Source organism: Leguminivora glycinivorella, chromosome 6 (assembly GCF_023078275.1).
Source record: "Leguminivora glycinivorella isolate SPB_JAAS2020 chromosome 6, LegGlyc_1.1, whole genome shotgun sequence".
Taxonomy (NCBI): Eukaryota; Metazoa; Arthropoda; class Insecta; order Lepidoptera; family Tortricidae; genus Leguminivora; species Leguminivora glycinivorella.
The window spans coordinates 15,692,064-15,706,460 of record NC_062976.1 but is presented as its reverse complement, the minus strand read 5'-3'; the positions used below and the strand labels follow the sequence as shown (position 1 = coordinate 15,706,460).

Below are 14,397 nucleotides of genomic sequence, written 5' to 3'. Positions count from 1 at the left end.
ACCTACCTAATGTTACATAACTTACCTAGTTTGGCAAAGAATTGCAAATCACAAGTCTATAGTATAGATTTCATTTGTGTGTTGTAAAATAATCTGCTCTTGAGATACTTGATCCTTTTAATGAAATTTCAACTATACGATAATATCTAGTTACCACTGATAAGTTATTCGATCATTAATTAATATAAGTATTCCTCGTATATGGTTCGATCAGTCCTTGATTCTACTTGAAAGTCGCTTCAATTTTTTTTTCACTCATTAAACTCTTTCGTACAAACACTACACTAACGACCCTAACCTAGAATAGAAGAGGAAACCTTTACCCTACTACAACTTTTGAGCTGTATTTCGAATATACCGCTCGTGCTGGAAATGTTGCGAATAAAATGCCTAAAGGGTAAAAAAAAAAAGGTGTTGCAGAGAAAAACTACGGTCGCGGTTCCGAAACCGACGCAAACAGTCGGCGATTTTTGCGAAAATATTCACGAGGTAAAAGAATGTAAGTACCGTTTTTGTCCCAATGTTTTTCAACATGGGAATTGTGAAAGAATAGCAATGGGGCTACGGTGCGCCGTAATCAGACTTCAGATTTATATGTAAATTTCATTTTTTTATGAGAGACGATTGGGTGAGAGTGGGTAGAAGCACTTTATGCATTTCTATTAACGATGAACGATCCTTCTGAATTAATGTTTGTGCCAAGTTTGATTTATTTGTAATGTAACATAATTATGAGACAGATGATTGATTTGATTGATTGATTTATTTGTAATTAGTTTTGAGACATTCTGTAAAGATAATGATTTATTTTTAAATATAAATAAATGTTCTGTAATAAACTTTACACGAAAAAAAAAATGCACAATATAACTTCACATTATGTAATAATCACCTGCGTAGAGTAACACTAATCCGTGATCTTGGAGTTCTAATGGATTCTAAACTATCGTTCATACCTCATTTAGATTTTGTCATAAAAAAAGCGTACTAACAACTGGGCTTCATTCTAAGAGTTGGTAAACCTTTTAAAAATAGTACCACCTACACCTTTTTAACAGCTTTGTTCGCAGCCATCTCGAGTTTGCTAATACAGTATGGAAACCTTATCATAATATCCACATTGAACGACTAGAACGGATACAAAGAAAGTTCCTTAAAACTCTTGATTTTAGAACTGGTCACACACATGTTAGTTATAGCGAATCTCTAATCCACCATAAATTTCAAACACTCAGTAACCGTCGAGATATCGCAGATTCCGTCTTACTCTATAAAATTATGCGCAATGTATTAGATGTCCCCTCACTACTACACCAAATACAGCTCAGAGTTCCCCGTAGACGTCAGCGCCACTGTCAGAAGAAAAGATTATTCTCGATTCCCAACAGTAGAACGTGTTATGCACAAAATATGTTCATAAGACGTGCCTGCAAACTATTGTCAGAATTCTCCTTTCGATCAATAATGTCAGGTGGAGATCCAATCTCATTTAAAGTTTAAAGGTGCATGGCTTGTACATAAAAAATAAATAAAAATATATCACATTATTAAAGAAAATAACGAACACAACCGAATGACTATAAAATGATTTCATTCTAGTTCGGTTAAATTGAAAAAAGTTTCATGCTTTCTTTTACTCATTGGAATACATTTTCATTACGCTGTTATTCACAGGACGTCATTTTAAAAATATATATGACAGCACCTACGTCAAATTTTGTCAACCAAACTTCACAGGTTGTATGTAAACAATTACAATTTAATTTATTCATACATATATTCAGATACTTATTAATCGATTCTTACTTAGAATAGAAAAAAGAGGAATGCGAGCGGGTATAGGTATTTAATAGTGCTTCTGGTTCAAATTTAATTGTATGTATAAAAAAATATCTCAATTTCATTAAAGATTTACTCTGTGCATACCACGAACACGTAACAGTAAGTTGAAAACAATAACAATTATAAAGTACCTAAATATATCGTTGTTTAGAAAGTTAACGCTCGTTTTGAATGGCACTTCTCCACTCAACTAGACCAAATATTCATGGAACAGTCACCAGCATATATGACTATGAACGGCCGTGCAAAAATATCTAATTTTCTATAGGGGACCATAAGTATATGACGACATATTCCCGGCAAAAATTTGTGATGCTCCGTGACCGGCAAAAACATCGTCTCTCTTTCTAGCGTCTCGCGAGCGTAGCGTCGGGCCAACTGTATGGAAAAAGACGCCGCGTCGGCGCGGCTTAGCCATACAGTTGGCCCGACGCTACGATCGCTAATAGACGGCAGATGTGGGGAGTGTCCTAATCCGCAGAAATATGTGATCGGGTAGCTTAAAAATATTTGATTCCTTATAAAAATCTAAATTACACTCTCACTCGCATAAATATCTATCCATTGTTAAAGCAAATATATATCTTACGGGCTAGAAATCATTAATATGTAATTAAAGTGCAATAACAAACCCTACCTTAGTTGCCTTAGAGCGGTAAATTGTATGAGGTGATTTGACATCTCACGAAACACGTACAGTATTGTCAGTGCATATGTCTGTCTCATCTGTTGTTAAACTATGACAAGTAAACTTATTACAAATCTGATATCAGAAGCCTTTTTACAAGCTTTTATTCAACTTGCCTTGTTAGTATCTTAGTTTGGGCCAAAACGTAGAAGCTAAATTTGACCCGCTTTCCGATTTGCGATTGAGCTGAAATTTTGCACACTTATTTAAATCACGTGACAATGCAATATTATGGTATCATGGAGGTGATCTGATGATGGAGCAGAAAGGTGGTCAGAGGAATTAACTCTGTTATGAAACGTCGTATCCCCATTGAGTAAGGGGTATTTAGAAACATCTCGGAGAGCAATAGATGATTTTTGAAAGAAAGGTACAGTCGGCTAAGGTAAAGCCTGTGCCAAAAATGATTTTTTTGCAAAAAAACTTATTATAAATTGGGAGGTGAATTTTTTTATTATCTCTACATATCATTAAGAAGAAAAACCGGCCAAGAGCGCATCGGACCACGGTCAGTGTAGGGTTCCGTTCCGTAGTTTCCGACATTTTACATATTGACAATTTAATAAATGCCGTAATTTGGGGTGAATAGGGTTCGGGGGGTATATAATGCTATTATATTTAAATAACATATTTTATGATTTATGTAAATAATATATTTACAGACATGAAAATGTGTCATTATTTTTAAAATCGGGACTTAATCGCGTATCGAGGTCAGTTTAATATGTAGTTATACGCGATTAAGTCCCGATTTTAAAAATAATGATGTGTAATAATCGTGAAAGTTTAAATCAGTGTTATGAAAATGTCTGTCAAAGTAGGCATTCAAATTTATTGGATTTTTTACTCATTTTAACTTCATTTTTGTGTGAAATTTTGCTAAGAATTTGTTCATTGTCCTTTTGAAAGTAGTGTAGAACTTCTAATGTTTATGTTTAACAGAAAATCATAAGACATATTTTCATTTTTATAATGGTTTTCATGAAGAAAGCGATGCAACTGTGTTGGGGAACTTTTACGGGATGAACAAATATCCGCGGCCTGAGGGGTGAATAGGATCAATAATGGGGGGAAACGGGTCGCAAAGGGGTGAATAGGTTTACGAAGGGGGTGATTAGGGTCGGAAGAGGGGTGAATTGGGATGTGTAGTCAATGGTTGTCAAATTGTATAAAAGATATATAACTTACCTAAAGTGATGTTTTTATGAATGACCTCTCTGTATATGGACGCAATTTATACGTCAATGTATTGCTTCGTAGTTAGACTAGATACAATAAATTAACATTTAGAAATGTTAATCACACTTCTGTCAACCACAAGTCAACGTTTCTACTTAAGTCCACAAAAATCACCCATGGTTGCTATAATATAAACGGATTACTTTAACATAAAAATCATAAGTATACAACTAGGGAAGAAATAAAATTATTTTATTGAATAATTTTTGATTTGTTCTTTTTCAAGTTTATATAAATAATAAATTCTCAATTCGCTCAAAGGTTGGAAGAGATCCCTTATAGGGATAAGTTCGCCTTTGTACACAATAACTATACTGTATTTTTATGTCCTAACTTGTCTTATGTACAATAAAGTGTTCACATACATACATACCTAAATTGAAATAGATATCATACAGGAAAGAAAAATCGACAAGGCCCACTGGTGGCCGAGCCGGGAATCGAACCCGGGTCTTCAGCTTACGCAGCTAACGTCATTACCACTAGGCCACCCGCCCGCCGTGTGGTATCCGACGAAATTTCTCTAGTGTATGTTATCTCTGATAGGCACATTTTGACCACCTCGTATATGAATCTTTAAGGCCCTTTTGTACCAACTCAGGGTTAGTGGGCTGTTAACTGTCAAATTCCATGTAAAATGGTGGGTTAACCCTCAGGTTAACCCTCCATCTTCGTTGGTGCAAGTGGCACTAAGAGGATTAGGGTATAGCGAGAGAGATGGCGGGTTCGATTCCCGGCTCAGCCACCAGGAGGCCTTGTCGTTCTTACTTTCGTGCGTGATATCTATTTCAATGCATAAGTATGAAAACGGTTATGACTTTATTTTCAAGTAAGTAATTTTTGCTGATAAACTTTTTTTTCGGCATTCAATTTTGTAAGGTATGCTCCCAGCCAAAGATCAGCGCTGATGAAGAGACACCAAAGAAAACACGTCCATTCCATACAAGATTTATTAGCAGAGAGCGAAAATATAACCTACCCACAATCAGTCGGCGCCTAATTACTAAACTACCCACATTTGTCACAAATTTATTTCAAAAATACTTAAGTCATTATCAGTTTGCCGTTAATATTTGTGGGATATTAAATTGGACCAGGAGTGATATTTAAAAAAAAACTTTACATTTATAACCTTTTGAATTTTGGAAGTCGGTTAAAAAATCCGGCCAAATGAGAATCTATTTTCGCACAATTGTAAAACTAAATTATATTTACTAGTTACCTCCAAAATACTAAATGAAATGACATCTATTGCGACTTAAGTAGTTTGCATAAATTAGTAACCCAATTCACCTAGAGATGGCGCTGTACTTTGAGCTACTTAGTACATCGTTTTCTGAAGATTTTGGGTTCATGGGGTCGGAACGGGTATGAACTAACTTAATTTGTGGTGAATAGGGCCAAAACCGACTTTTGAACGTCGATAGCAGTTTTTTTATATGTGCCATGCTAATTTTTTACACAAAAAATCTTCCAGCGGTGTGAACTTCGGTTTGTCTTTGAAAATATGTCGTTTTATTTAGTAATTTTCGCTCACCCTAACGTTGGGTGAATAGGGTCGGGAAGGGGGTGAATAGGAAAAAGTGCTAGGGTTGACTTTTTTGGATTACGAACAAAACCTGACCTGTCACGAGCATATTATATTTATTTTATCAAAAAATAAGGAACTAATATGTTATGAGTAGTCGGTAATGTATTAATAAAATTAATTTATCGAAATCTAGACATATGATAACCCTAAACCAACCTTTATAGGTAGATGGTGCTCTGACGCAGTGAACAAGTAAGTATGGTCGTGGGCAGTGCGGATAACGTGTCAAAATATAAGCATAGTTTGTTGCTATTTTTCATGTTTAAATAAACTTCTAAACTAACGTAGTGGGTATTAAAGTAAAAGGTTCACAGTGAATATTAGCTTGCCAGAAATGTGTTTAGCTATACCATTGTATTGAGTTTTGTATCATAAAGTCAAACTAGGCATTTATTACTAATGATTTACTCTGTGGGGTGTCTTTGATCACTTGCATGGGGTAACATTGACCATAATGACACATAGTTAATTATTATCTGATTATGTCGCGGTACTTGTTGAGACTGATAATTTGATCTCCAAGCGCGGATCCAGCTTCGTGCCCAGGGGGGGGTCACGTGGTAAAGGCCCAGGCCTCAGGGGGGGGTCACGTGGTCTATTTGTATGGCCAACCTAGTCTCCCCATGACCCCCATGACCCCCCCCCCCTGGATCCGCGCATGTTGATCTCTTCTTGTGATAAATATTGAAACAATTGCAAATAAACTTGGTTTTTCGAAGATGGTAATTTTTATTTTTAATCAAAGTAACCCCAAAATAGCGTTAAAGAGTTGTAATATTTGACTCTGCGAACCGTTTTTTATCTTTTCTTGAGATAAAATACTTTTGTAAGGGATTACATTCGATTACCAATAAAAAAAAAAACATAGGGTATCAAAGTAACCCCAATGTCAGTTTAAGTTTGATAACATCGTTTTTTTTTGCGTACATTATTTTGTTACCTTTCTAGATTTTTAGCAGGAAAAGACTAAAAAAGTTGATGGTCCCATTTTTTTAGGGTTCCGTAGTCAACTAGGAACCCTTATAGTTTCGCCATGTCTGTCTGTCCGTCCGTCCGTCCGTCCGCGGATAATCTCAGTAACCGTTAGCACTAGGAAGCTGAAATTTGGTACCAATATGTATATCAATCACGCCAATAAAGTGCAAAAATAAAAAATGGGAAAAAATGTTTTATTAGGGTACCCCCCCTACATGTAAAGTGGAGGCTGATTTTTTTTTTCATTCCAACCCCAACGTGTGATATATTGTTGGATAGGTATTTAAAAATGAATAAGGGTTTACTAAGACCGTTTTTTGATAATATAAATATTTTCGTAAATAATCGCTCCTAAAGGAAAAAAAAACCGGCCAAGAGCGTGTCGGGCCACGCTCAGTGTAGGGTTCCGTAGTTTTCCGTATTTTTCTCAAAAACTACTAAACCTATCAAGTTCAAAACAATTTTCCTAGAAAGTTTTTATAAAGTTCTACTATTGTGATTTTTTTTATATTTTTTGAACATAGGGTTCAAAAGTTAGAGGGGGGGGACGCACTTTTTTTTCCTTTAGAAGCGATTATTTCCGAAACTATTAATATTATCAAAAAACGATCTTAATAAACCCTTCTTCATTTTTAAATACCTATCCAACAATATATCACACGTTGGGGTTAGAATGAAAAAAAATATCAGCCCCCACTTTACATGTAGGGGGGGTACCCTAATAAAACATTTTTTTCCATTTTTTATTTTTGCACTTTGTTGGCGTGATTGAGATACATATTAGTACCAAATTTCAGCTTTCTAGTGCTTACGGTTACTGAGATTATCCGCGGACGGACGGACGGACGGACGGACGGACGGACGGACGGACGGACGGACGGACGGACGGACGGACGGACAGACAGACATGGCGAAACTATAAGGGTTCCTAGTTGACTACGGAACCCTAAAAAAGTGCGTCCCCCCCCCTCTAACTTTTGAACCATTTGTTTAAAAAATATGAAAGAAATCACAAAAGTAGAACTTTATAAAGACTTTCTAGGAAAATTATTTTAAACTTGATAGGTTTAGTAGGTTTTGAGAAAAATACGGAAAACTACGGAACCCTACACTGAGCGTGGCCCGACATGCTCTTGGCCGGTTTTTCTTTCTTTGTTACGTTACATTGACCAATTATGGAATTTATACTTCTCTAACTCCTACATTTAATGGGTAAAAATACCCATTAAATGTAGAAGCTAGAGAAGTTTAAATTCCCAAATTGGTCAATGTAACCCCAGTTTACGGCAGACACCGTGAACCTTTTCTAATAATTCTCTTTTTATTTGAAAGAAAAATCGTTACGATACTAAAATATGCAATCTAAGATAAAAAAATGCTTTTCATATAGTTACAAACTTAGTTCAGATTTTTTTTTGTACAACTTCTATAAATTGTTCTACCTATCAAGTTAAAATAATTTTCATTATTAAATAATTTTCCTAGAAAGTCTTAATAAAGTTCTGCTTTTGAGATTTTTTCATATTTGAGAAAACAGCCCTTATTGCCTGAAATACGGCAGTGATATAGGCATTTGCTTTTTCGTATTTTGATGGTATTTTGACTGCACTGTTGTATTTTTTGCCTTGCTAATTTGAACCTTATCTCTGAGCGATGTTTTTTAATTTTCAGTCACATCACAGATGTTTATGACATAACATCTAGGTATTTAGCCATTTAAAAGAAACTACAAGGGGCTTTACAGACGTGGCGACTGCAACTGGTACAGGGCCTAAGCCATAATTTAAAATTATATTGTGATTTTTATATGTATTTGTGTTTTACTTAATACTAAGTATGAGTTTCAACATTTTCAACTCAAGAAACTGAAATTAAGAGAAGAGACTCGGAAATTGGGTAAGTTCAAGAGTCTGATGCAGATGGCGATGGCGGTAAGATAAGATATGCGTCGATACGAGTATTCCCTGTCTTCCTTTGGGTCTCTGACTTGACTGCTGCTAGCTGTACTCTATTCATTACACTGAGAGAAATTTGCATTGTGAATTTAACAAGTTCCACTTGTTGCGGTTTATCCGTTTGAATCAGCCAAACGTATGTTTAAAACAATATCTGTCAGGTTGTTTTTATAAAATCGACTTGTTGATTCAAATATATTGCCGATTCAAATGACAAGTAGCTTGTTGTTTGAACCAAAGAGCACGTAGGCGCTATTTTAACCAAAAAACTTGTTGAACGAACATGAAAACTGGTTGTATTTTCTCTCAGTGTAGGTTTTTATTTTATACACATGCTTTATTTTTGTATAAACTAAATGATAAAAAAACCTAACGACCAAAAAAATAAAGAAAATATCTGATAGTCTTTAATACAACCCGCATATACGTAATGCACAGCACAGGACGGGAAGCATGGTCGCGCGATAGACGATAAAATAGCAGGCCGTCCCTATCGCACTATTTGTAAGTGCGATAGGGACGGCCTGATATTTTATCATCTATCGCGGGACCATGCTTCCCGTGTAGGCCTCTGCACGGGAAGCATGGTCGCGCGATAGACGATAAAATAGCAGGCCGTCCCTATCGCACTATTCGTAAGTGCGATAGGGACGGCCTGATATTTTTTAACGAAATTGCCAAGCTCTCTAACATAGATATATTCACTTGTTCCATCAATACTTTAAAACGTGCTTTTGTTTAGGTAATAATGTACCTTTTCCTTTCTAAGGAAAGGATAATTCATTCTCAAATGTTTATTTTGGATAAGTAACATTAAAAAAAAAAACAGGCTGTGATTTTATGTAACAAATTAATGAAACTCTAGGTCTATATACTTTAACAATATTGTATAAGTACTGTTTGTAAACTACTGTATGTTTCTAAAATATAATAATAATGTGATATTATGTTTATGGTTGAAATTACTCAGTTTTCCTAGATACTATTATACTTCCACATTTTGCAAAATTTGATGGCAATGACAATGACACAATTGAAACCATCATTTCACGTTTATACATAATATGTGTATATATATATAGAATAGATCATGTAGTTATAGTCAGTCTTGTATACAATCCTAGTAATAGACGTTACAGCAGCAGAATGATCAAATTGGATGTAATGTATATTGCGATGGTGCATTCGCAATGGATCCGTGCTAATGATAAGGGTTATGGTTTAGGACAAGTCTGTCTTGCCAATTTATACATGTCTTTGGACATCAGTTGTCTTATTGTCCTCCTCTAACGAGTTTATATCTCTGGGTGCGATTGTTTTTACAATCTCTACATTCAGCAATAAAATACATAATATTGAATCATATAATCGTATTAAGGCTAAATATTTTACAAGCAGCTGAGGCTCTATAGCCACAACACAATGTAATGTAATAAAAATGGGCATCATATAAGTAAGTAATATGACTTAAATACCAGTATTATCTAACATCGTCTCCATAGCTGACTTTTGTGCTACCGTGAGCAGTTACACATTACAATGAAAAATCCATTCCTTACTAATAAACTTAGTACAGTTTTTTAAGTTCAATTCCGGTCTACATAATTCGATAGAAGCCATCTAACAAGTGACGAAGTAGCTGAGATATAATATAAACAAGTCAGTAAGTAATATTTTTTTCCCCTCACTAGCTCGGAAAGTCGTGTTTTGTCCTTTAATACCAGCGGGTAAAAACGCATTTTATCCACTAGTGGGTAAAGTAATTTGACCTTGAATAAAGTCAAATTAACTGCTTCAAAATTGATAAATGTAGGTGAATCTAGTAATAAAGATGATTTACCACCTGTGGAACTACTGGAAGCAGTGATAAACGCAATTTTTGCGTTGTAGTTTCCTCGCTATAGTGAGGGGAAAAGTTTTGTGTTACACTCGGGTGCAAATGTATTTTACTTCTCGTGTGTTAAAAAACTCGCAAGTTCAGGATTCTATTCTCGAACCACTCGCTTCGCTCGTGGTTCAACTATAGAATCCTTTCACTTGCTCGTTTTTCAATTCCACACTCGGCGTTAAAATACAACTTTGCCCCCTTGTATAACAAATAACTATTATAACTAGAGCCCTATATATTGCTGGGCAGATGCCTCCCACGTCGCTAGTCCTGCTTGTGCCTACTGTATAGTGTGACAAATAATTGTTTTTTTAACCGTAAGTACGTGCCAATATTGATACCCAACCAAGCGAAAGATCCTAATATTAGCGTAGCTAGTGGTTCAAAATGTAAAAAAAGTAGATTCGCGTTTTTTGATACGCTGGTCTGTATAATCTATTGTGTCGCCATTTCACACGCCTTGAGTTATACTGAAGGAAGCCCTCGGAACTGAAATAAACCGCCCATGTAAACAGAAGCGCTGTATATGACAGGAAGCAGAATTTCCGCGCGTTATCATGATAATGCAGGGGTTTTATTGCCCTTGTGAAAGACAATCCAGTAATGGTGCGCCTACCATTAGGTGAATATGTAGGTCTGCTTTACAATTATAATAACTCTTGTCTCCGGCGTGCAGCGGCGCGCCGCGCCCGGCCGCCCCGCGCCGCCGCCGCCGCCGCCCCACGCCCGCACTGTGTCAATATCGTATAATTTGTGTTCGGCACTCGCCACTCCAATACCATTTTACTATTATACCGATACCGATTTATGCCGCTCGCACGACGTAAAACTCCCCGGAAACTACCGCCCGTCGCCCTCAAACAAGATAAAATCCGTAACCGCAATATAAATCAGACACTCAAAATAAACAAAAATATTCGCGTCCTTAATTGCAGCTTGCGGAAAAAGTTATTATTTTGTTTGCCTTGTTGTTTATTCAGAACAGTTTGGCCACAGAGTTATGTAGAGAAAGAATACAATCAAATTATTTTTGTTCCTCACCGGACCGGAAGCAATATTTTTCTCGTTCGTTTTGTTTTTTTTTTCAGACAAATAGCTTGCTTGACGTTGCTTAGCATAGCATTTAAATTGTATAGCATTTTCAATGGGCACTGAAGATAAATGCAATTCGCAATCTAGAATGTATCAGCCTGCGTATACTTCTGGAAACACCATTCCACTTACCACACTACGATGTTGTGGGACATGTCCATTGCTGTTATCCAATCACTTACTAAAATCACTTGATACTGTTTCAAAAATTTCACCAAGTAAAATGCATTGAGTCGTCGAAATATATATTTATGAAAAACGTTGTCCGTATCACATTGTAATTCATATGAGATGCACGGATTTCCTTGGAAAACAAAATGTGACGGTTAGAGATGAGATTGTATATTTGATGGGTCGGGTGTTGGATGCCATAAATCGAATTGCATTGGCGTGCGCACGCCAAACACGCGTGGTGGCGCCGAGGCGAGGAGGCGAGCGGCCGAGCGGGCGCGGGCGCGCGGCGCGCGGCGCGCCGGCCTGCCGCTGCACGCGCAGTGAGCTGAGGACCCGGCACCGCCGCCCGGCCTCGTTTGACCTTATTTAATTAGTTCGTTCGTTTTTACTCTTTGAACGTAACGTAGCATATTAAAATGTGTACCGCTTAATTTATTGTTTCCATCCATTCAATTGTCCGACAGTAGTTTCAAATCCAACTTTTTGAGTTTATCGACCTGTCGGCTTTGTCACCGGTTACGACTCAAAATAAGTGTAAAGTCGAGTTTAGTCTTAGTAGGTAGCAACGGTAAAATATCCCACATATTTTGCGGAAAAAATTAAAATAATTTGCGAAATATCCTGTAAATATTGATCAACAATTGTCACATTCAACTATGTGAAATGTAGGTAGGTATGGCCCAAATAAACTAATAGGTATACACAAGTACTTAAATTTACAGCGTTGCTATCTACCCAACCTTTCCACAGTAGTCTTGCTTGGATCTGAATCTGAAACTTGTAAGTGAAGCTGCGATCTCTTGAGTTATTTCTGTTTCGGTTCAACCACCTCGAATGGTCGGTTCTGCCTGGAGATTGTAAATCAGAGTGCATATATTGGCGGCGCAAAGTATATTTACCGTTTTTAAACAATCTTTACCTTTTTTCCAATGCGAAAATCGTGTTCATGCGACGAGTACCCGACGAGTAGTTAAATTACTTCTTAAGCGTGCTCTTAGCGTGTTCATCAGGAATGTCAGGGATCAGGATTATATATACATAAATGGCTACCAAAATATCTGAGAGTTTATTTGAATGGATTACGTTTGATTTTCCCGTATTGAAACATTCAAAGCGTAATAACCAGGTTTCCTGGACATACAATATCAGCCGTAGCGACATCATCCACACGTTTGATTGATTTGCAGTTGTGCTTAAAGTAAAACTGTCATGGAAGATTTTAAATATTTTATTTCAATGAAACATTTATTCAAGTAGGCAGGGTAAAAATAAGACTACTCTAGCTAGCTACTATTTATACACTAACAGCTGCATAACTATAAATGGTTATTTTTGTGTCGAAACTTTTATACGCGGAACTTTATTATAGGCGGCTTAATAGCCTTGTTTGTCAGCACTGGGAACAGTATAAAATTATAATAGTATAACCAAAGGAAATCATATAAATGTTATTGAGTTTTATTTATGTCCATATTATTTATGAATAAATATGAAAAGAGAGCTCCGTTGTTATGCGAATTCTTATTTAATATTCGAACAATGTCCGTACAAGTAATTAAGAGGCAATAAGGGAAATTTTCGTTATTAATATTACAATATTAATATATGGAGGATTATTATCTTATGGAAGAGAACTTGGCAGTGTAGTTTCTTGTCAGCCAACCCCAATTCTACTAGGACCACAAGTCCACAACACACATTACAAAAATATTTCTATTATTGTTTCAGTGCCATGAAGATAATGCTGGGTAAACTCCCCCGTCCGTGGATAGTGGACGACGCGAAGGACGACGGGTACACCGCACTGCACCTGGCGGCGCTCAACAACCACGCCGAGGTGGCCGAGTTGCTGGTGCGAGGCGGCGCGCGCCCCGACCTGCAAAATGCTAACCTGCAGACCGCGCTGCACCTGGCCGTCGAGCGGCAGCACACTCAGATAGTACGGCTACTAGTGTCGCATGGAGCCGACCTCAACATCTGCGATAAGGTATGTACTACATTACGGTCTGATTAGACACCTAGTGGCGGTCAAAAACCACGCCGAGGTGACCGACCTGCTGGTTTGCGGCGCAGCGCTCCACGTGCAGATTGTAATCGGGCAACAGCTCCATTTAGCTCCAAAATGCTCCATTTAGCTGCAAAAGCTCCATAGCGTTCCACTGTGCCCCGATCTGCTGTGTTCCAAGTCGGTCCTAAGCGCTCCGTTTTGCTCCTTTCGTACTCCATGACACTACATCCTGCTGCCTACGGATTTTCATATTACTACCGAGCGATTTTCATGTTGTGGCTCGATGTTAATAGATATGAGTTTACAGACAATTTGCGCTATTCCAGGACGGAGACACGCCGTTGCACGAGGCGCTGCGCCACCACACGCTGCAGCAGCTGCGGCGGCTGCAGGACGCGCGCGACGCGGCACTGCTGTCGGGGCTCGCGCACGCGCACGACAAGAAGTCCTCCGCCTCCATCGCCTGCTTCCTCGCCGCGCACGGTGCCGACCTCACCGTTAAGAACAAGAAAGGTATGTGTATACCCTGGGGTATGTCAGTACGGCTGCAATAATTGCTGCTCTATCACACATTGCAACAGCTGCGACTTTCACTCATATTTGGGATATGATACAGCAGAAAATCGAAAAAATTGCAACTACATATTGCACTGTACTGTATCTATTTCTGTATCTGTTTGTACTGTATGCCTAGTTGCCTAACACATCCAATTCTCCTTCTATTGCTCAAAGGTTAACTGGAAGAGATCCTTAAATGGATAAGTTCGCCTTTGTACTCGTGATAAGCTCTTTTTCTTGTGTGTTGTATTATTTTCTGGTAAAATAATAGTTATTTGTTATACAAGGGGGCAAAGTTGTATTTTAATGCCGAGTGTGGAATTGAAAAACGAGCAAGTAAAAGGATTCTATAGTTGAACCACGAGCGAAGCGAGTGGTTCGAGAATA

At 37.5% G+C, this 14,397-nt stretch overlaps 1 protein-coding gene across 1 annotated transcript in view; it reads left to right on the top strand.

The window, feature by feature from the left end:
- Window positions 1–14,397, top strand: part of LOC125226808 (E3 ubiquitin-protein ligase MIB1) — a 273,740-nt gene that overhangs the window by 256,248 nt on the left and 3,095 nt on the right. Inside the window, exons 12-13 of the mRNA XM_048130913.1 lie at window positions 13,173–13,431; window positions 13,779–13,965. Of these exons, the coding sequence (XP_047986870.1) occupies window positions 13,173–13,431; window positions 13,779–13,965 (446 nt within the window). The remainder of the gene's footprint in view (window positions 1–13,172; window positions 13,432–13,778; window positions 13,966–14,397) is intronic.